At 42.5% G+C, this 21,257-nt stretch overlaps 1 protein-coding gene and 1 pseudogene across 5 annotated transcripts in view; both read left to right on the top strand.

Moving 5' to 3' along the window:
• LOC309654578 (5-formyltetrahydrofolate cyclo-ligase) overlaps positions 1–21,257 on the top strand; it is a 298,235-nt gene that overhangs the window by 242,667 nt on the left and 34,311 nt on the right. Inside the window, exon 5 of one of the 4 annotated variants that reach the window (XM_082448894.1) lies at positions 15,074–19,347. The exons of the other annotated variants lie outside the window; for them this stretch is intronic. Coding sequence (XP_082305020.1) covers positions 15,074–15,137 — 64 coding nt within the window. The 3' untranslated portion in view covers positions 15,138–19,347. Of the gene's footprint in view, positions 1–15,073; positions 19,348–21,257 lie in introns of those variants that run through there. 4 annotated transcript variants of the gene reach the window in all.
• On the top strand, positions 16–13,144 carry LOC309654563 (AKT-interacting protein pseudogene; annotated as a pseudogene). The gene has a single exon. The product of its transcript is annotated as an AKT-interacting protein pseudogene (transcript).

Raw genomic sequence — 21,257 nt, forward strand, 5'->3', positions numbered from 1 at the left:
AGAAGTTACCTGCACACATTCTTTTCTCTGACAAAGGGGCCTCCAGAACAGAAGGAGTCGACGAGCTAGTGCGCCCTCCAACTGTTCTGTCTTTTCTTTTCCAAAGATGGATCACCTCAGAGAAACCAAGAGAGCAGAGTTCTTATGTCAGGGAGACAAAAGCAGAAAGGCCAAGAGTTGTGTCCTTGACCCTGTCCTTGACCCTGGGGAGAGGACTCAGCTCCCGACAGTGGTGGGGAGATGTGAGCTGATGGGAGTGGAAGTGCTTTGCAGACTGTGGGTTCCTCTGCACGCCTGACGGATGGTTATTATTGATACAGAGCGTCCTCTTGTCTTGCGCCATTTGATAGCCTGACTCATATGTGGGAGCTGAGAAATATAGAGAAGAGAGCCCAAATGTGTATTAAAGACATTTTTCATCCACCTCGGGTCTGAAAGTGTCATCCCCAAGAGAGACAGCCAGCACCACTGATTTAGTAATGAGAGTAACAATAATTATGACATTTATGGCTCCTGAATGCTTTATATCTTCAAAGTGCTCTTACATGAATTATCTCATTTGATGTCTGGAAGTGGGTGATGTCTGATGGTCTGAAGCTCAGAATCCTTCTGCATGGACTGTCTGACACCTCCTTGTGACACATTTGCACCCTGCTGCTGGGGGCGCCTAGGTGCTTCCCTCTCTCCCCCTACCCCACGCACAGCTGCCCATCTCCTCTTTGTGGCTGCTGTTTTGTTTGAAAATAACTTCTTCAAGCTCTCACCTCAGACAATGTTTCTGACACTGTCTCCTCAACTGATTTCCCTTGACAATTTCAATACCGTGTCAAATTCGTCCCGGGCTAGAAAGATATGAACTAGGGGTATATTTAATGTGAAAAGAGACTCTGAGCATAAGACGCCAGCTTTTGCTAAAAATCAGTTTAGCAAATGATGTTTGACAAGAGGGAAAGGGAGAAACACTGCCTTGCGTCCTTTAAACATTCTCCTTTCCTAGAAGGCTCTCGGAGCTGTTTTCTTTAAAGCTTCAAATCTCCTGGGAGACAACTGCTCCGTCGGGGTCCCCCTCCCTGTGTGATTCCGTACAGGATGTTTTGCTTCCTGTTTCCAACCCATCTGTCTTCGTTTCACTGCAGAAACCAGGGCACCAACTCTGGAGGCTTCTGGCACGAGACTTCCCTCCACACCCATTGGTACCTGTGAAATGCCAAATGGACCTGCTCGGCAGGTGACGGAGCAGGTCTAGATGCTGCTGTCTCAGAAAGGGTCAGGACAGCAATCAGCAATAAGCTGTGCAGACTGCTTCTAGACCAGAACCTTCCTACAGGGCATGAGGAAAGCCGAGCCCCGCTGTCTTCTGCCTCAAGGCTTCTTCTGGTTATGAGGCTGCCTAGTGAATAGGGGAGGCACCGTGGCTATGTGCCCACCTGTTTATTACCCACAATGAATCTGCTGTGCCCCAAATTTCTAGGTGAGTCTCACTGGACTGGCACTTGTACACAACTTGCGCCTTCCTTGGTTCCCTCTCGTTCCTCCCTAGTGCTCTTCCTGAGACGTCCCACGGTGCTGCTGACCCCAGGTTCACGGGATCCACACCCTAGTTTCCTATGTCCATAACAGGCTGGGTGGGGGAATCATGTTCCAAACACTCCCATTTGGAGCCTGCCCTGTCTTTCGTTGGTGGTGACTATACCATGTCCCATTGTGAAAAGAATGCCAGATATTTACATCTTGTTAGCTCTTGAAGAAGCCAACTGATGTTAAGAGTGTGTTTGTGTGTGTACTTTCCTTTTTTCTTTTTTTCTTCTTTCTTTTGGCCACACTGCGCGGCACGTGGGATCTTACTTCCCTGACCAGGAATTGAACTCGAGCCCCCTGCAGTGAAAGTGCAGACTCTTAACCACTGGACCACCAGGGAAGTCCCGTGTGTGTACTTTCTGATCTGCGTTTTAGTGTAACCCTATATCCTATTCATGTTTCTCAAATATGAAATGACCTTGAACATACTGATAACTTTTATTGTCTATTTTATTCCTCCTTACTAGTAATGGTAACTAAGTCATAGTGTGTGAGTTTCAGTGAGATACCACATATAAATCCCTTAGCGCAGAGCCTGGAACATACCAAATGCTGCTGTCAGAGGAATGATATCCATGGTGCCAAATTTATCAGAGCCATCAGGGATATTAACATCCTCATAGAACGTTTTGGTCTTTTTAGAACAATGTAAAGGGATTTTCTAGGCACATGTTTCCAACTGCTGACTGGAAGATTTCATTGGTTTATTTCTAGCTTAACATGTCCAAAATTACGTTTATATTATTCTCTCTAAAGCCTGATGTCCCCCAGCTTAGAATTCTTCAGAGTCTTCCAATCCCAAACATCAGAGTTTGTAAACTGGTGGTCTGAGGGCTGCATCTGGCTCACAGAAGTGGCCCAAATAGTGTTTTAAAAAGTGGAATAATGTCATCCTTTAAAAATCAATAGATTTTTACTTTTAAAAATCCATGTTTGGGCGTTCTCTTGGAAAAAGAGCAAGTCTGGCCACCTCAGGCCCCTATGGCAGCCATTAGCTGGAACTGATTACACCTCTGGATGGGGGTGTGCTTTCCAACTCGCCACAGTGCTTCCCAGTTTGTACCGTCTCCATTAAAGAGATTTCAATCATTTAAAAAGCAAAAGGATGCTTTATTAACGTAAGAAAAAATCTATTTCAAACATAGAACCAACTTTATATATAATAGTAATAGACTAATTCTGTGATAATCAGGAATAAGGAGGCCTGCTGTTATTATATATTTAATAAATTTCTAGGAATTCTAGCCAAAACAATAAGTTGGAATAAATAAGAGATATACATATTGGAAAGTAAGAGGTAAAATTATTACTATTATTTTCGTCTATCTAGGAAACCCAGTATAAGCAACTAGAAAACTATCAAAACTTAGTGAGGTCGGGATTTCCCTGGCGGTCCAGTAGTTAAGACTCCGAGTTTCCACTGCAGGGGGCATGGGTTCGATTCCTGGTCAGGAACTAATTGGAAAAAAAAAAAAAAAGATGTCAGTTCTCTTGGGCTGGGCTTGGCAGGGAGTAGGCTGGGGCCGGGCTGACACTGAGGCCAGAGATGCTGTAGGGCCGCGATGGTTCTTGGCAGCCTGGAGCACTGCATTGAAAACACCGAGGTAAAGTGAATTCTGAGGATGGAAGAGTTTGATGACACAGACCATTGAATTTCTTTGTTTGGAGTACACGTTATGAACCCTCTCTGGATCATGTCTACAAGCTCTGTACGCAAACAATCTGATGGTGAAGAGAAGACGTTAACAGGGGATGTGAAAACCAGTCCTCCACGCACTGCTCCAAAGAAACAGCTGCCTTCTATTCCCCAAAATGCTTCGCCCATAACTAAGCTTTCATCTCCTGCCCAGCAACTGAGTCAACAAATGGCACACTTGCTTCTTAGACCTTTCTACCTGGAATACTCCCTTCTTGCAGAATTTACCTTGCTTGTGAAGCAGAAGCTACCAGCTGTCTATGAGCAGCCATCTTATTGATCTGCATTATTGTGGTTTGGAGTAATATTCATACAGCATGGACTTTATCAAGATGGTGTCTTTAAGTTTACAGTTTACGTCCCCGATAAGTACCCAGGTGGTGACTGTCCACGTTTGGTGTTTGATATTCCCGTCCTTCACTTGCTAGTTGATTCCACCTCAGGTGAACCGGATGTGAAGAAAGCATTTGCAAAATGGAGGCGGATCCATGATAATATTTGGCAAGTATTGATGTAAGCAAGGAGAGTTTTCTACAAGATTGATACAGCAAGCCCCCTAAATCCAGAGGCTGCACTACTGTACGAAAAAGATATTCAGTTGACAGTGTTAAGGTGTGCACTGCTCCTTTGTTTGACCAACCTAAAGTAGAAGACCCCTATGCAATTAGCTTTTCTCCGTGGAATCCTTCTGTACCCGATGAAGCCAGAGAGAAGATGCTGACTCAGAAAAAGTCTGAAGAACAGCACAATAAAAGTTTTCACATTGCTGGCCTGTCGTGGGTAAAGCCTGGCTCAGTAAAACATTTCAGTAAAGAAGAGAACACAGTAGCAACTTTAGAGCTGGTGAATCTGGTGCACCGTGCACTTTCCTGCTGGACTCGAGCTAGTAAAGCTGACCAATGGCAAAGAACTGCCTGCAGAGTAAAACGGTGTGCGCAGTGACCGATGTCAGTGTTTTCCGTGTATGCTTAGGTTCTGACAGCAAGTTCTGGAAACCTCTTTTTATGTAATGCATTACCTCTGTCAAAAGTGTTTTTAGGGGGGTTATCTAGTTTAGTACTCCAAATTATTGGGGCTTATGTATTTTTTGGAATATAATGCTAAAGGGAAGTTGCATTCATTTAAACTGATGAAGGAGGCAGAGTTCAGCGCTATGTAATGATTTTTAAATCAGTGGTTTCAGTTATACATATCTTAGGATATGGAAAGGAGAGGTATACAGAGAGCAGTTTCCATAATTTATTAGCTCTTTTAAGTGGAAGAACGTTTGAACCTCAGTGTTCAGCCTACTGTGTTACTGATATACAAACTGCTGTCACTGACATACATATTAGGTGAGTGAGAGGAAACCAGAACACTTGTTTGTAGTTGCTTTTTTTTTTTTCCAATATGGTTGTATTTTCTCCTGAAGAAGTTTTCAAACTTCTGGATGTTTGGAAAATTAAGGCTTGTTATATGTATTTAAAAAATACTAAATTCCCAGGTGGGAATGTAAATTGTTACAGCCACTATGGAGAACAGTATGGAGGTTCCTTAAAAAATAAAAATAGAACTACCATACGACCCAGCAATCCCACTACTGGGCATATACCCTGAGAAAACCATAATTCAAAAAGAGTCATGTACCACAGAGTTCATTGCAGCTCTATTTACAATAGCCAGGACATGGAAGCAACCTAAGTGTCTATCAACAGATGAATGGATAAAGAAGATGTGGCACATATATACAATGGAATATTACTCAGCCATAAAAAGAAATGAAATTGAGTTATTTATAGTGAGGTGGATGAACCTAGAGTCTGTCATACAGAGTGAAGTAAGTCAGAAAGAGAAAAACAAATACCGTCTGCTAATGCATACATATGGAATCTAAAAAAAAAAAAAAGGTTCTGAAAAACCTAGGGGCAGTACAGGAATAAAGTTGCAGATGTAGAGAATGGACTTGAGGACATGGGGAGGGGGAAAGGTAAGCTGGGACGAAGTGAGAGAGTGGCATTGACACATACACACTACCAAACGTAAAATAGCTAGCTAGTGGGAAGCAGCCGCATAGCACAGGGAGACCAGTTCCGTATATATATATAGTGTGTGTGTTTGGGTGTGTGGTGTCTTTGCTCTGCCAGGTTATAGGTTTCTAAGTGCCTAGGAAAGCCTTGTTTCCAAACAGGTGAGCCATGGCAACAGCCAGAGCTACGAGCACAGCCTTGAGGCCTGCCCCCTGATCAGAATGACCACACAGTTTTCAGTTCTCCGCAGCTGCCTGGGTTTCAGCTCAGCTGAACAATCAGTGAACAAGGCCCAGGCTCTTAGGGGAACCTCTGTGAAGTGAGGGCCCCTCTGAGCCAGCAACTTTGTTTCAGACAGTGGAGTGAAACAGATTTCACTGTCTTTGTTTCAGACAGTGGGGGAAGCTTTGACGCTTCCCCCAAAGAGATAGGTACCCCTTTTTAATGTAAAACCAAGATGTTGCAGGGGCCACGCTGGCTGCTTTCTGGAATGATTCCATTTGCACTGGACAAGCAAAGCTTGTTGGTCCCTTCTCCCCTTGTTAGTCATTGAGTCTGAGTTAACCCACCCCCTAAACAGACTATCACACATGATAAAGATAGCATTTGTAATTGGTAGGATAAAAATTGAAAAATTTTAATATACATGGTTCACTATTTTAGGAAAAAATTAAATTAGAATCATAATGTCCTACATGGAAATAAATGGATTAAAATTTTAAGATGAAATAAGTATTAGTTTCACCTTTTTACTGCTTTTTAAATCACCTTCAGGATATGCCATACAATTTGCTTTAGAAAACATTTCACTGATAGCAGGTTTTCTCACCCCTTTGACACAGTCTCTCATGGACCTAAGTGCTCATTTGAGGGTTCCTGTCATTTGGCCCAGGTTAACTAAGTTGCCAGCCCCTAAACACCTCCATCAGGTCTATGCAGGGCCAGCGCATCAAGTTGGACATCCAATTGCAATTTGCTTCTCCTACCTGTGTGTTCGGGCTTTCTCTGGCACGTGATAACTTTTAAGATGTGCTCTTGATTCAAAGATGAAGTTAAATTTTATACTGTGGGGACACCACAGAGTTTCAATTTGTGTTGCTATTACACAAAAATGAATTTGTCTATTGGTTCCCTCACCGTGCCAGTGTTTGCCAGGCCTACTGACTCTTCCTGCTGTATAACTACTCATTCTTCCCTGCCTTCTTTTTTTTTCTTTTGGCTGTGCCGCATGGCATGTGGGATCTTAGTTCCCCGACCAGAGATGGAACCGGCACTGCCTGCATTGGGAGTGCGGAGTCTTAGCCACTGGACCGCCAGGGAAGTCTCTTTTTCCTGCCTTTAATTTCCATCTTCATTGTCTGCATATTCAGTGCTCATCAACTCTGCTGGTCCCTCAGCTCCATCCCCCACCGTCACCTCTGCTTTGCCAACGTACCTCTGCCAGGATACCTCAACTACTGCCACCAGCCTCCTTTCTAACTTGTGTTCCTGCATGCAGCTTCTCTCCTGTAGTTCCTCCTCCATAACATCATGAGTGTAATTTTTATTGATCACAAACCTCACCATTTTACTTTCACGTTTAAAACATTTTGCTGATTCCTCAGGGGCTATAGAATAAAGTCGGAACTCTTTCTCATGGCGTTCAAAGTTACCTTCCCTTGCTTTTTGGACCTTTTCGGCACCTGCTTGGGAATTAATAAGCTTTATGACAGGTTTGTGGGGCAGGGGATTGGCAAGGCAGAAGACTTTTTTTTTTTTTAACTAAGAGAAATGCTAAGGATTAGTACAGTATCATAATTATTTTGAAATGTATCAGTGCCAGGTAAAGATTTAGTTTTAACTGCTGCTTCATTTGAAGTAAATTCCATGTGTAACAATGATTTATTGAATGCCTGCTCAACACCTGACACCTACCTAGATGTATTAACGAATCAACCATTCTCTGGAGTGTCCACAGCAGGTCAAGTAGACAGTAACAAACGTCTGAAAAGACATACGTACATGTCAATCCCAAACTCTGCTATATTTAAAATAAATAACCAACAAGGAAAAAAAAAGAATTTCATTGAATCCATTGAATCGATAGATCAATTTGGGGAGAATAATCACCTTGGCAATATTGAGTCTTTCTTTCCATAAACATGGACTATCTTCCATTTATTTAGATTTTCTTTAGCAAAGTTTTAAAATTTTTTGTGTACAAGTCTTACATTTCTTTTGTTAAATTTATTCATAAGTATTTTTTCCTTGTGGAAACTATTATGAATAGAATTGTATTCTTAATTTCATTACTAAGTTGTTAGGTTCCCATATGTACAAATGTATTATCCCACCTTTTGCTTAATAAATACTTTTAAAATTAATAAAAAAAAAGAAAAAGACAAGACATGCTGGTGTTGGTTACATGTGGACACCCATACACTCAAGCTTATGTGTTCTGTTTTTTCATTTCATTATTGATTTTCTTTTTCTTTTCTTTACTTCTTTGTCTTTTCTTTATTCTCTGGCTCAAGGGGCTAACTGCAACCACATACAAGGCCTTGAAGGGAAAATATATCATAGTTTGCTCTCAAATGCCTTGATTGAATACAGGTAGCTGGCAGCGGGACCCAAGGATAAGTGAAAATAGCTTGGGCTTGAGTAATTTGGATCCCTTGTTTGCTGGCAGTCAATGCATTTTTCATAGCCTATACCTGATCTCCTTCTGTCATATTTTCTATGTGATCTTTAAAAACTCCTCTGTGCTGAGGTAACTTATTTTCTGATTAAAACTAAATGATGGTAAGTAAATGGACAGGGAGAGGTCGAGATGGATGGAATGATGGAAATGGGATTTATGAATCCTCTCATTTGTTCTCAGTCAGCAAGCCCTTTAGCTCGTGTCAACTGCTTTACAAATGCTTGTTGATTATTTATGCTTCTCAATATCTCCGGCTGAGAAATAGCCTTGTTTCCAGTGTGAAGATGAAGAAATATATGAAAAGTTGGCAAACATCGCTGGCCAGGCTGATGCAGAATTTGATGAATCTCCTTAGAGACTTTGGGGATCCTGAGTTCTATCTGTGAACTCCAGATTCGTGTCCCAGGTAATGGGGCATTAACAAGGTTTTTTTGCCTTGTTTTTATTTTTTTTGGATGAGCACATTTTGAAGATGATCTTTACTGAATAAAACTAGTTTTTGGTGCCTGATCGTTAGCCAGGCACCAAATCAATTAATTAAAGCAATTGTTTACTTACTAGATGTTTAGTACTGGTTGGCTACTATGACTAATATAAAAGCAGCATAATACAAGGGCTTTAGAATCGAATTCATGAAATCTAATTCGGAACTGGCAGCTTCATAACACAGGTGCCACCTTCCCCACTCTCATTCCCCACATGAACTTCACTGATAAATCACAGTCCTTTTCTAGATCAGTCAGGTCTTCTTAACCCAGCTCTGCAAGCAGACTCTATCCATCAAATAGATTTGCTAGCCTGGATCTAATTATTAATGAATTCACTGGACAGAGAAATGGGAGTGTCTACTCTGTGCCCAGCGCTGAGCCAGGCCCTGGCGATGCAGTGGGGGATGAGACAGATGTGGATCCTGCCTTCAGGGAGCTGACCCTCCAATAGGAAGCATTAATAGTGAACAGGTGATCCCACAGTTATGTATTTAGTTGTGATCATGATAAAGACTGTGAAGAGCAGTAGAGAGGGCCAAACAGTCTAGTCTTCTCGTGTGTTGAAATGGGCATTATAACCATTCCTACCTTGAAGGTGGCTATTCAGTGGAGCAAATGAGGCAATGCATGTACAGTCAATAGCGCATGCAATACCCGGGGCACACCAAGCATGGTGCACTATATTTTATATTTTTAATCAGTGACATGTAATTATGTGTATGGCAAGCTCTTCCTGTTCCCTGAAAGCAACGCAATGATAGAAGTTTAAAATTTGTTGCAATAAGCATACTAATTATTATGACAAATATGTGTGCATGTGACATCTCTGTTTCCTACTCCGTCCTCCCAGTAGCCTACAAATTCTCTGAGAACAGGGGTCCTTTTTCCATTTGAAATCCTGAGTGCCTAACAGAGACGTGCTCTTGGAGCTGGACAGATAATTTTGAGTGAAAGAGACCTGACTTTCTCTTTGCGTTAGATTAAGCATTTCTCCTCCACTGAATTTGCAAAACGTATGCATATAGTGTATCCCTAAAACTGCATCGTAATTTTACTTTGAAAGAATGAGAAGGATATGACTTAATGGAAATCTACCTGATAAGTTTGAGCAATGTTAACACAACAGTGGTTGGAACCTTGTAGAACTGATATGATCCTGATTCTTTTTCTTTGATCTAGTCAGCCTTGTACATAAAATAAGGGGAGGTGGATGGGATGATAGTGGCAATCAGCCAATGACTATTTCCCAGGGAGACAGCTTTGGCAGGATAATGGATATTTCCAACCATTGTTGTGGCAGGGATGTCTGTCTGCCTAGCTAAGAACCTACATTTCTTAGTCTCCATATGACATAGTTCCAAGCCAATGGGATGTAAAAAAGAAGCCATTGGGTGGGACTTCTGGGAAAACTTTTTTAATGGGGACCAAACACAGGTGACTTCTTGTTCCTTGTCTCCTCTGTTTATATTGGATGTGATAGCTGGAGCTGCAGCCACCTTCTGGTGACCATGAATCAAAGTCCAAGAGACTCAGAGAGGCTTCATCCCTGCCCTCCTTGAACTGCTAGCAACTGTGGTCTAGTTGTTGCCTGAGAAAAATAAACCCTTATTTGGTCAATTCACTGTTAGTAGGTTTCTGTTACGTGTGGCTAAACTCAAACCCAAAATGACACCTATTAAAAATTGCAGGCATACGTCGTTTTATTGCGCTTTGCTTTAATTGCAATTCAGATATTGCACTTTTTGCAAATTGAAGGTTTGTGGCAACCCTGCGTTAGGCAAATATATTGGCAATATTTCTTCAACAGCATTTGCTCAGTTCATGTCCCTGTGTTACATTTTGGTAATTATTGCAATATTTCAAACCTTTTCATTATTATTATATTTGCTATGGTGATCTGTGATCAATGACCTTTGATCTTACTATTGTAATTGTTTGGGGGCACCACAAATCATGCCCATATAAAACTGTGAAGTTACATTTACTTATATTTAAATTTACTAGTAACCGCATTTAAAAAGTAAAGATAAATAGTTGCAATTAGTTTGAATATTTTATTTTACTTAAGTCAATATGCCCCCAAAATGATCATTTTAAATGTAATCAATATGTAATGTATTAATGAGATATTTTCCGTTCTTTGGTTCTCTAAGTCTTCAAATCTAATGTGTATTTTCCATTTAGAGTAAATCTCAATTCAGATGAGCCACGTTTTATGTGCTTAGCAGCCGCATGTGGCTCACAGCTCCCCTATTGGACAGTGAGTTCATATAGTAACTACTCAGAGTTCACGGAGGAATTAAAAAAATAATCGTTTGAGAGGAAGCTAATATGATAATGATAAAAATCTTAATCTCATTGTGGTTTTGATTTGCATTTCCCTAATAATTTGTGATGCTGAACATCTTTTCATGTGCCTGCTGGCCATCTGTATGTCTTCTTTGGAAAAATGTCTATTCAGATCCTCTGCCCTTCTTTAAAATTGGGTTGTTTGGTTTTATGTTGTTGAGTTGTATGAGTTCTTTTATATTTTGGGTATTAACCTTTTATTGGATATATGGTTTGCAAATACATTCTCCCATTCAGTAGGTTGCCTTTTCATTTGATGATGGTTTCCTTAGCTGTGGAGCAGCTTTTTAACTTGATGTATCCCAGTTTGTTTGTCTTTGCTTTTGTTTCCCTTGCCTTTGGAGTCAGATCCACAAATATATCACTAAGACCAATGTCAACGAGGTTGCCACCTATGTTTTCTTCCAGGAATTTTATGGTTTCATGTCTTACATTCAAGTCTTTAATCCACTTGAGTTAATTTTTGTGTATGGTGTAGGAGAGTGGTTTAGTTTCATTTTTTTTGCAGTTTTGGTGGCTGTCCCATTTCCCAGAACCATTTACTGAAAAGACTATACTTTCTCCATTGTATGTTCTTTGCTTCTTTGTCATAAATTAATTGTCCATATATATGTGTGAGTTTATTTCTAGGCTCTCATTCTGTTCCATTGGCCTGTGTGTTTGTTTTCATGCCAATACCATACTATTTTGATTATTATACCTTTGTAATATGGTTTGAAGTCAGGGAAAATGATACCTCCAGCTTTGTTCTTTTTCCTCAAAAATTGTTCTGGCTATTCGAAATTTTTTGTGGTTCCATACGAATTTTAGAATTATTTGTTATAGTTCTGTGAAATATGCCATTGAATTTTGATAAGAATTGCTTTGAATTTGGGTATAGACATTTAACAGTACTAAGTCTTCCAATTCATGAGCATGGAATATCTTTCCATTTATTTGTGTCTTCTTCAGTTTTTTTCATTAGTGTCTCACAGTTTTTGGTGTACAGATCTTTCACCTCCTTGATTAAATTTATTCCTAGATATTTTATTCTCTGTTGAAATTGTAAATGGGATTGTTTTCTTAATTTCTCTTTCTGATAGTTCGCTACTAGTGTATAGAAATGCAACAGATTTCTGTATATTGATTTTTTATCCTGCAACTTTACTGCATTCATCTATTAGTTCTAATTTTTTTTTGTTTGTTTGTATTTTTTGGTGGAGTCTTTAGGGTTTTCTATGTCTAGTCTCATGTCATCTGCAAATAGTGACAGTTTTACTTATTCCTCTCTGATTTGAATGCTTTTTCTTGCCTAATTCCTGTGGTTGGACTTTCAATATTATGTTGAATACAAGTGGTGAGAGTAGGCATCCTTGTCTTGTTCTTGATCTTACAGGAAAAGCTTTCAGCTTTTCACTGTTGAGTATGATGTCAGCTATGGGTTTGTCACATATGGCCTTTATTATGTTGAGGTACGTTTCCTCTACACTCACTTTGTTGAGAGGTTTTTATTTTAACGTAAATAGATGTTGAATTTTGTCAAATGCTTTTTTGGCATTTATCGAGATGAGATATCTCACAATGAGATCTCTCACAATGAGATATCACTTCACACCTCTTAGAACGGCTGTTATTGAAAAGACAAGAAATAACATAGGTTGGACAGGATGTGGAGAAAAGGGAACCCTGTTACACTGTTGGGTACACTGTTGGTGGGACTATATATTGGTCCCATAGCAGCCACTATGGGAAACAGTATGGAGATTTCTCAAAAAATTAAGAATAGAAGTACAATATGACCCAGCTATTCCACTTATGGGTATTTATTCAAAGAACACAAAAATACTAATTTGAAAAGATGTATGCACTTGTATGTTCTTTGTAGCATTGTTTACAAAAGCCAAGATATGGAAACAACATTAGGGCCCATTGACAGTTGAATGGACAAAGAAGATGTGGTACATATACACAATGGAATACTACTCAGCCATAGAAAAGAATGAAATTCTGCCATTTGTGACAACACCAATAGACCTTGAGGGTATTACACTAAGTGAAATAAGTCAGATAGAGAAAGACAAATGCCATATGATTGCAATCATATGTAGAATCTAAAAATACAAAACAAGTGAACAAACAAAATAAAACAAAAACAAATTCAGATACAGAGATCAGATTAGCGATTACCGGAGGGAAAGAGTGTTGGGGGGTGGGCAAAATGGGTGAAAGGGCTCAACTATATGGTGATGAGTGGTAACTAGACTTGTGGTAGTGATCACTTTATAGTGTATACAGATGTTGAATTGTGATGCTGTATATCCAAAACTTACATAATTTTAAAAAATAGTTCAGCAAACACACACACACGTACACACACACACACACACACACAGCCTCATTTGAAAAAAAAGTCTTAATGACCTTGTTCTATATACAAGCTAACTTCCATCTCTTAAACTAGGATGTTAGATTCAGTTATACTGACTTTCCATTAACAATGAAATGGAAAAGTTTCCTCAATAATTCCATATACATATTCTAAATTGAAACAAGCTTTTAAAATGACTTATCTCCCTAAAGACTCCATAGGAACAATGAGGTTTTCCTGTACACTATTCTGATTTTCTTCTGCTTCTACTACCACTACCATGACCACTGTCTTTATCACTACCAACCGTAACTAAATTCATTATATTCCCAAACCTTTCCTCCCGCAGACTGCACCACTTTATTTTAAAATTTATTTTTAAATTTATTTATTTATTTATTTATTTATTTATTTTTGGCTGTGTTGGGTCTTCGTTTCTGTGTGAGGGCTTTCTCTAGTTGCGGCAAGCGGGGGCCACTCTTCATCGCGGTGCGCGGGCCTCTCACTATCGTGGCCTCTCTTGTTGCGGAGCACAGGCTCCAGACGCACAGGCTCAGTAGTTGTGGCACACGGGCCTAGTTGCTCCGCGGCATGTGGGATCTTCCCAGACCAGGGCTCAAACCCGTGTCCCCTGCATTGGCAGGCAGATTCTCAACCACTGCACCACCAGGGAAGCCCCTGCCCCACTTTATTGAATGGTTCCACTCCATCTGCCTAAATGACGAATCTGTAATCTTGATTCTGTCTTCTTCATCCCTCCCATCAATCCTGCAGCAAGACCTGGCCTTGGTCTCAGATCCCACTTCTGTACATCTCCTTGGTTACCACCCTAGTCCCAGGCCCTGGAACCCTGCCCCAGACTACTGCAGTGCTTGTTTACTGGTCCGTGGTCCTGACACTCCGTTCTTCACAGAGCAGCAAGAGTAATCTTTTAAAAATGTAAATCAGATGATAACAATTGCAAGCTCAAAATCCTCCAATGGCTTTTTAATGCACTTTTAAAAGTGCAAGTCTCTAGTAAGCCTGGAAATGTTCTGCACCATCTGCCCCTGCCTTCTTCTCTGGTCTTTCTTTCTGCTCCTTTCCATCTTCTCACAGGGCTCTGGCCACTCTGGCGCCTCTTCGGTCTCCTTGACTCACTGAGCTTGGTCCAGCTTGCAGGCTTTGACTGAAGCTGTCACTAATCCTCATCATTCACAGGATTCACTCAGCCAACCACATCATGGAAACCAGCAAGTCCCTTCTCTCAGGCCCTTTTTGCCTCATTACCCTGTTTTCATTTTCTTCAAAGCCCTTATCACTATCTAGAATGTTCTTCAAAGCCCTTATCACTATCTAGAATGTTCTTACATTTTGATGCATGTGCCTGTGAATTCTCCATGTCCCTTCCCCTGGGATGGAGATGTCTGGTCAGAAAGGATGTGGACTGGTGTTTGGTGTTTGCCACTGGCCCATAGGTGGTAGCTGAGGTCACATAAGGAGAGCATACGTCATGAGGAGAGGAAAGGACTGAAAATTCCATCCTGGAGAACACTGAGATTCGGAGTGTGGAATGAGGAAGGACAGCAGGGGAAGAAGGAAGGAAGAGCAGTCATTTCGGTGGGAGGTGGCGGCGACTCAGGAACCCAGGGTCCTTCTTCCGTTTCGTGGCTCTGCTCTACATCCAAGCCCCTCTCCATGCCACCGGTGGAAAGGGAGAGAGGATGGAGCTTTGTGCGTGGGAAACACCTTGCTTCAGCCCAGCTGGCTAGAACTCAGCCACAAGCCCTGCCAAAGTGTAAAGGAGGCTGGGAAATGTGGCCTCTGAACCCCCAGAAGGACAAGGAACTGGGGTATGAGGGTCTGCGGCATGCCCTTTACTCAAAGAACCATCTCGACGGACGAAGTTGTATCAGTTGAGACGTATGAAGGTTCTGCTTCCTTAAACAGGTGGCTGGTGACAGTCGTGGCTGAGATCTCAGAACTCCGGATCCCTTATCTGACTGCCCCGTAGGCCTATAGGATCTCTGATGTGGCCGCATTCTTTGCATGTTCGGGTGAGAGCTTCAAAACTCCTTTCAGTAAAAAGAAACATCGTGTTCTTTGAGGGGAAGCTGAAAACAGATTTCCTCCATTTTAGAGAAACAAAGACAAGACATGATTATTCTGCCTATGAGCCACTCTTCAGCGTTCACCCAGGAACAGCAGCTCAGGAGGAGTCATTGAATCCTGTTGAGACCGCCTGGGACCTGGGACTCTTCACTGCATTGCTGCAGTGCTGGCGCCTGGACACACCTCTCCTCCAGCAGCAACATACAAAGAAACTATAAGGGGCTAAAAATAACTGTGTGCATGCGCAGTTGGGGCAAATTCTGGGCAAAAGATACAGAGACCAAAAAAAAAAAAAAAAAACCCAACTGCCACTTCTGAAGAGCCCAGAGCAAAAACTGGGTGTTGGGAGCAAAAGCAGGGTACTGCGCATGTCCCCTGCACACAACACCACCTAAGGGGCGGGCAGACCACCTAAGCCACCCCTACCCTCACCCCATATAAGGAACAGGCTTACCCCCCTTCAGGGAGCGGGCAAACAAGGAAACCTGTTGTTTGCTCTCGCTCCCCGCTGCTTTAGAGGGGCTGCAATAAAGCCTTGCCTGAATTTCTTGTCTGGCCTCTAGTCAATTTCTATTGCTTGGGGAAGGCCGAGAACCCTGGTCGATATCACTGTCATGCCTCAGAGTCGTAAAACTGGGAAGGACAAACATGAACGCATGCTCTGGCCAGGCAGGTGAAGTGAAAAAGAGAAAGCAAGCCAGGCGTGAGATGTAGGAGGTGGCGACTGGGTGAGCAATTTGTAAATCATGGCAACTGAGTTTTAAAAATTCAGGGAGGGCCGAACAAAACGTAGCTGCAAGGCACACACCTACCAGTGGGTGACCTCTGCTTTTCCAAACCTTCGCCTCTCTCTCTCTCCTTAAGTCCTTGAAACTCAGGCTATTTAAGGCTCACTGAAAGACAACGGTTTTCTAAGACAGAGCAGTAGTTTCTCAGCAGGCAGTCTCCTATGAACACCGCTTCAGACGAGTTCCTCTTGAGCCCGAGAAGATCATCAGCCGAACATCTGGTCCTAGTAGCCCCCAACAGCTGCACCCACGTTCAGTTCAAGCATCGTCCATATGGGTGTCATCAACCTCCAAATTGACCCTCAGGGTCTGGATGTGAGAGGAGACTGCTAAGTGGTGTGGAAGGAGTTCACAGGGGGTAAATTAAGAGGAAACTCCCATCTGTTTGTGGACCACAGGCTTCTGCAGACCCAGCTGCGTGTGACCGGCCCTGAGAACGGTGCAGGCAGACCAGCTTAAGTCCTGAGGTTCACCGTGGGTGTCCACAAGCCCAGCAAACATTGTATGTGATCACCACTGCAGCAAAGTGAGCCCGAGGACAGGGGAACCCAAAAGGGGAACCCAGACGGCGGATGGCAGGAATTGCGAGGGTTATTATGGGTGTTGTCTTAGGCAAAAAAAAAAAAAAGACAACAGTAAATGTATAGTCTCTCTTATACTTGAAATGTAAAAATCTACCACCTGATTTTCTTACTATTTTTTTATTGTGGTAAAATACATATAACATAAGATTTACCATTTTAACCGTTTTAAAGTGTACAATTCCATAGCTTTAATTACATTCGCAGTGTGTACAATCATCATCACTACTTCCAGAACTTTTTCATCACAGAAACAGAAACTCTGAACCCCTTAAGCAGTAACTCCCTATTCCCTGGAAACCCCTAATTTACTTTTGTCTGTATGGACTTGCCTACTGGGGACATTTCATATGAATGGAATCACATAATTTGCGGTCTCTTCTGATTTTTGAGAAGCTCACCTTTATAAAATTTCCCTATTTAGTTCTCACTTGAGAGTGGAGACCCATGGGGTTGGGGTAAGCTGGATGAGAAGCAGTATGGGTGTCTTAGATCGGGTTCTTCCAGAATCCTAACCCTAACCCTAACTGAGACAAGGATGGGGGTACAGTTAGCTTATTTGGGAGGTGATCTCAGAAACGGTGGTAGGAGGTTAGGGAAGTGAGACAGGGAAGGGAAGTGTGGCCCTGAGCAGGTCACCACCATGGGCATCTTGGGCTCAGTCCTACTAGGGACCTCTGGGGGATAGCAAAGGACACATTTCAGAATTGTCTCCCAAGGGGTGAGGGAGGTGGGCTATTCATCCACCAACTCCCACCAACAGCTGATAAGGGCTACCCTGGGGCTGTGACGACCCCATATTTCAGACCAACCCTGGAAAAAGGAAGCCAAATTTACTGTCTCCAACAGCCCACCCAGGAGGAGCCCTGCAGGTTACATCTTCTGTGAGGTCCTCTCACTGCCTTGGTTCAGCCAATAGATGGCACTCAGCTACACTCTGCCCACCATGTTCCTTTTCCTGGGCTGTTGGATCTCGAGCAAAATGATGGGAAGTAGATTCCAGTAGCCCATTCCTGAAGGCTGAGTTTTTCCTGATATGGTTTTCATCCTGCCTCAAAGTCTGGTTGTCCAGCCTTCCATTTAATTCTGTGAGTTCCTTGATATCTTCTTTATAGGTATATTAAGTATGCTGCAGGTAGTTTCTACTGTTTTTGACCAGGAACACTGTCTGATATGATAGGCAAAGGTAGGTGTCTCCAATAGCATTCAATAACTTCAAGCATGATAACCAACAGTTCAAATTCCTAGATTCTAATATCAAGGAATACAATGAAACTCAGGGATGTTTTGTGAAAGTTCCAAAATGATCTCTTAATTCTTGTAATTTTAGAACTGAAATAACTGAAGATCAAACTCAGAGTTGGATCCCATGGATTTTTTAATGACAAGGTCAGTTGAATATACAGCCTCACCAGGGATCATTTGTAAGTTGAAGCATTAATCAGAAAAGAATGAGGTCCTGGGCTTCCCTGGTGGCACAGTCGTTAAGAATTCGCCTGCCTATGCAGGGGACATGGGTTCGAGCCCTGGTCCGGGAGGATCCCACATGCCACGGAGCAACTAAGCCTGTGAGCCAGACCTACTGAGCCTGCCCTCTAGAGCCTGCAAACCACAACTACTGAGCCCGTGCGCCTAGAGCCCATGCTCCGCAACAAGAGAAGCCACCGCAATGAGAAGCCCACGCACCGCAACAAAGAGTAGCCCCTGCTCACCGCAACTAGAGAGAGCCCGCGCACGGTAACAAAGACCCAATGCAGCCAAAAATAAATAAATAAAATAAAATTTAAAAAGTTTAAAAATAAAAAAAGAGAGAAAAGAACGAAGTCCTGACAATTGCAGTAGGGATAGCTGGGTGAGTTTAGAAGATGCAAAGCACTCAGAATGTCCAAATCCCCCTGAAATAGCACTCAGCTGTAGTACTGTCATGATGGCAGCCAACACAATATACGGCTCTGAGAATATACTCAGAATACTCATAATATTAATTATGCTGGATATTTTGTCTCATACCCCTGATATAGCCAAGGGCTGAGCATGTGACCTATGTTGAGTCTATTTGTACTCTGTCCTGGAACTTTGTTTCTTGAATGGAGGGACACAAAAATAGTTAGGACATTATGAATTCCAGACTGGTGGCCCCCAACAGTCAAGTGGTTTTTGTCCTATATGGTCAGTCTTCCAGGCAATTCTATGAGTATGCAGGCATCCTTCCAATAAATTCCCTCTTTTGTTTATACCAGCTAGAATTGGTTTCTGTTGCTTGTGACCAAAGAGCCTAACTTTAACCCTCCTTTACACTCTGTCCTTCCAGCACTGTCTTTACATTGCTGCAGGTAAGTTTACAGGGCCTCTCCATGATCTGGGCTTGCTTATTGTGAAAGATTCCCTAGGCCAGGCCTCTCAATATTATTTTTTGATCTTTTCCTATCAATCAAGAACAGTGTCTTTAATTTTTTTTATCCACTTGGCAAATACCCACTGAGATCTTACTGTGTGCCAGACACTGCAAGGTGCTTTGGGGAGCAGGCATCAAATGCTGAACTAGCCCTTATATGCCCCACAACTGGAGGAAAGGTGACTCTTGTGCAGAACTAGTGATAGGTTGATCATGATCATGTCATAGGGGATGCAGATAAATGTGTGCAGGTGAGAGGAGAGATGTTACTTCCGGTTGTAAAGGGTCAGGGAAAAGTCCCTGAAGGAGTTGGCATATGTGGTGGATCTTGAAGCAGTCAGTGTGGCAGGTGTGCTTGACGGAGGGAAGAGTGTGAGACCCGACAGCGAGGGGGAAGATGCAATGCAGGGGCATATTCTAGTGTGGGGTATGCAAAGGAAAATAGCAGGAAATAATGTTACACAGATCGTGGAGGCCTTGAGAATCAGATTAGGAACTTGGACTTTATTTTGTAACTTTAAAGGGGGAACCAGTGCAATTTTCTGAGCAACAGAGTGGCAGAATTAGTTATGTGAGTCTCATTAGGTGTAAATTGAGAGAATCACTGATCCATAGACCAATCTGGCGTTTTTTCTGGAACCAAAGCTCTCTTCCAGGAACGTTGAAGTTAACAATGGATGGAATTTCTGGGCACTAGGCATGAGATACTTTATGCAAATGCACAGTGCCTGACCCATAGTAGGTACTTGATGGCAATTCATTTCCAAACATTTCTTTCTAATTATCTTGAGGAATCTTTTAAAGACAAACGACCACCTTCTTTGCTAACAATCACCTTCTTAACCCAGTATGATTTGGGTGTCCTTATGAAAAGGGGAAACTTGGACAGACACACACAGGAGACAGTGCCACGTGATATTGCTGGGATTCTGTCCTTAACTCTCCCCTCACCAACACACAGACACACACACACACAGACACACACACACACACACACACACGGACCAATCTGCACTCTTGTGGCTTTACTCATCACCTATGACTGGCCGTCCCCAACTGTGGCCCTCAATGTCAACATCTGGTTGACATTTCCTCATTGGAAAAGGTGTTCCACAGACAAATAAGCTTGGGCAACATGAAATAAAGAAGATGTCTTTGTTGCAGGATATCTTGGAAACTTAATATGCTACAGTGCCTTGAGGGTCTCCAAGATGGGGGTATAGTCTAGGATACAGAATACAGTATTCCCAAACTCATTTACTCAGTCTCCCATTGTAAGGCACAGGCAATAATATTTTGTGAAGAACTTTAATTTCAGCCCAGCCTTCTTCTCCTGTGATTTGCTCCATACATCTAACTGTGTAGATTTCTCCCGTATAATGTTTTGCAGCAACCTCAAAGTAGACACGTTGGAAACCAGCCTCCTTGTTCTTCAGTGCTTTCCTTCAGCCATTCCCATGGAATTGTCCTCCTCCCAGTTACCAGAGACCTGGAACTAGCATCCTTTACTTCTGCTTTCCTCTCCTGTCTGTGTCTATTTTAATCACCGGCTTCACTAATTTAATCTGATTAATAGGTTTCGATTCTTTCTCCTTTGCCTCTCACCTGGTAGCTTCCTAAGTAGTGTTCCTGCCTCCAGACTTACCTTTCTCAAATCTATTTTCCAGACCTGTGTCTCAGTGATCTTTCTATAACACAGAGCAAGTCCCCAGTTACACCCAAGACCCCTCCGCGACTCTCTGCTGCTTCTGGGCTGAAACATCTTCTCATGCTCCTTAGCGCGGTGCCCCTACCCTGTCCCATCACGGGCAAACCTCTCCAGCCTCTCCCCTCCTCATGCATACTTCAGCTGTTCTGTACTACATATAATTCCCTCCTGCAGGAGGCCTCAGTGTTCTTCATTCGTCCCTTGACTGTTCCTTCATCCATGTAATCCTTTCCTGTCTCTCAACATGCAGCTCAGGGGGCTGGGAAGTCTTTGTGGTTGGCATTCCAACCCTGGTCAGGTCTAGTGCCACTTCGCCATGCTTGTCCCTGTTGCTAACTCTATGCAGTAATGACTACATAACATTACTCATTTCTGTCTCCAGATAGACGTTGAACCCCTGGAGCTCAGGGACCTTGTCCTAAGTTACCTGTGTGGTCTGCATGCTGCCACTTAAGAGGAACTCAGCCAATGATACTTGTAACTGCTCTGCAACTCCATGGTGTTACCAAGCCGAGGACTTCTGAGCAGACAGATAGCCATTGGTCTTTCA

This window comes from Balaenoptera physalus, assembly GCF_965194825.1.
Source record: "Balaenoptera physalus genome assembly, chromosome: 2".
Taxonomy (NCBI): Eukaryota; Metazoa; Chordata; class Mammalia; order Artiodactyla; family Balaenopteridae; genus Balaenoptera; species Balaenoptera physalus.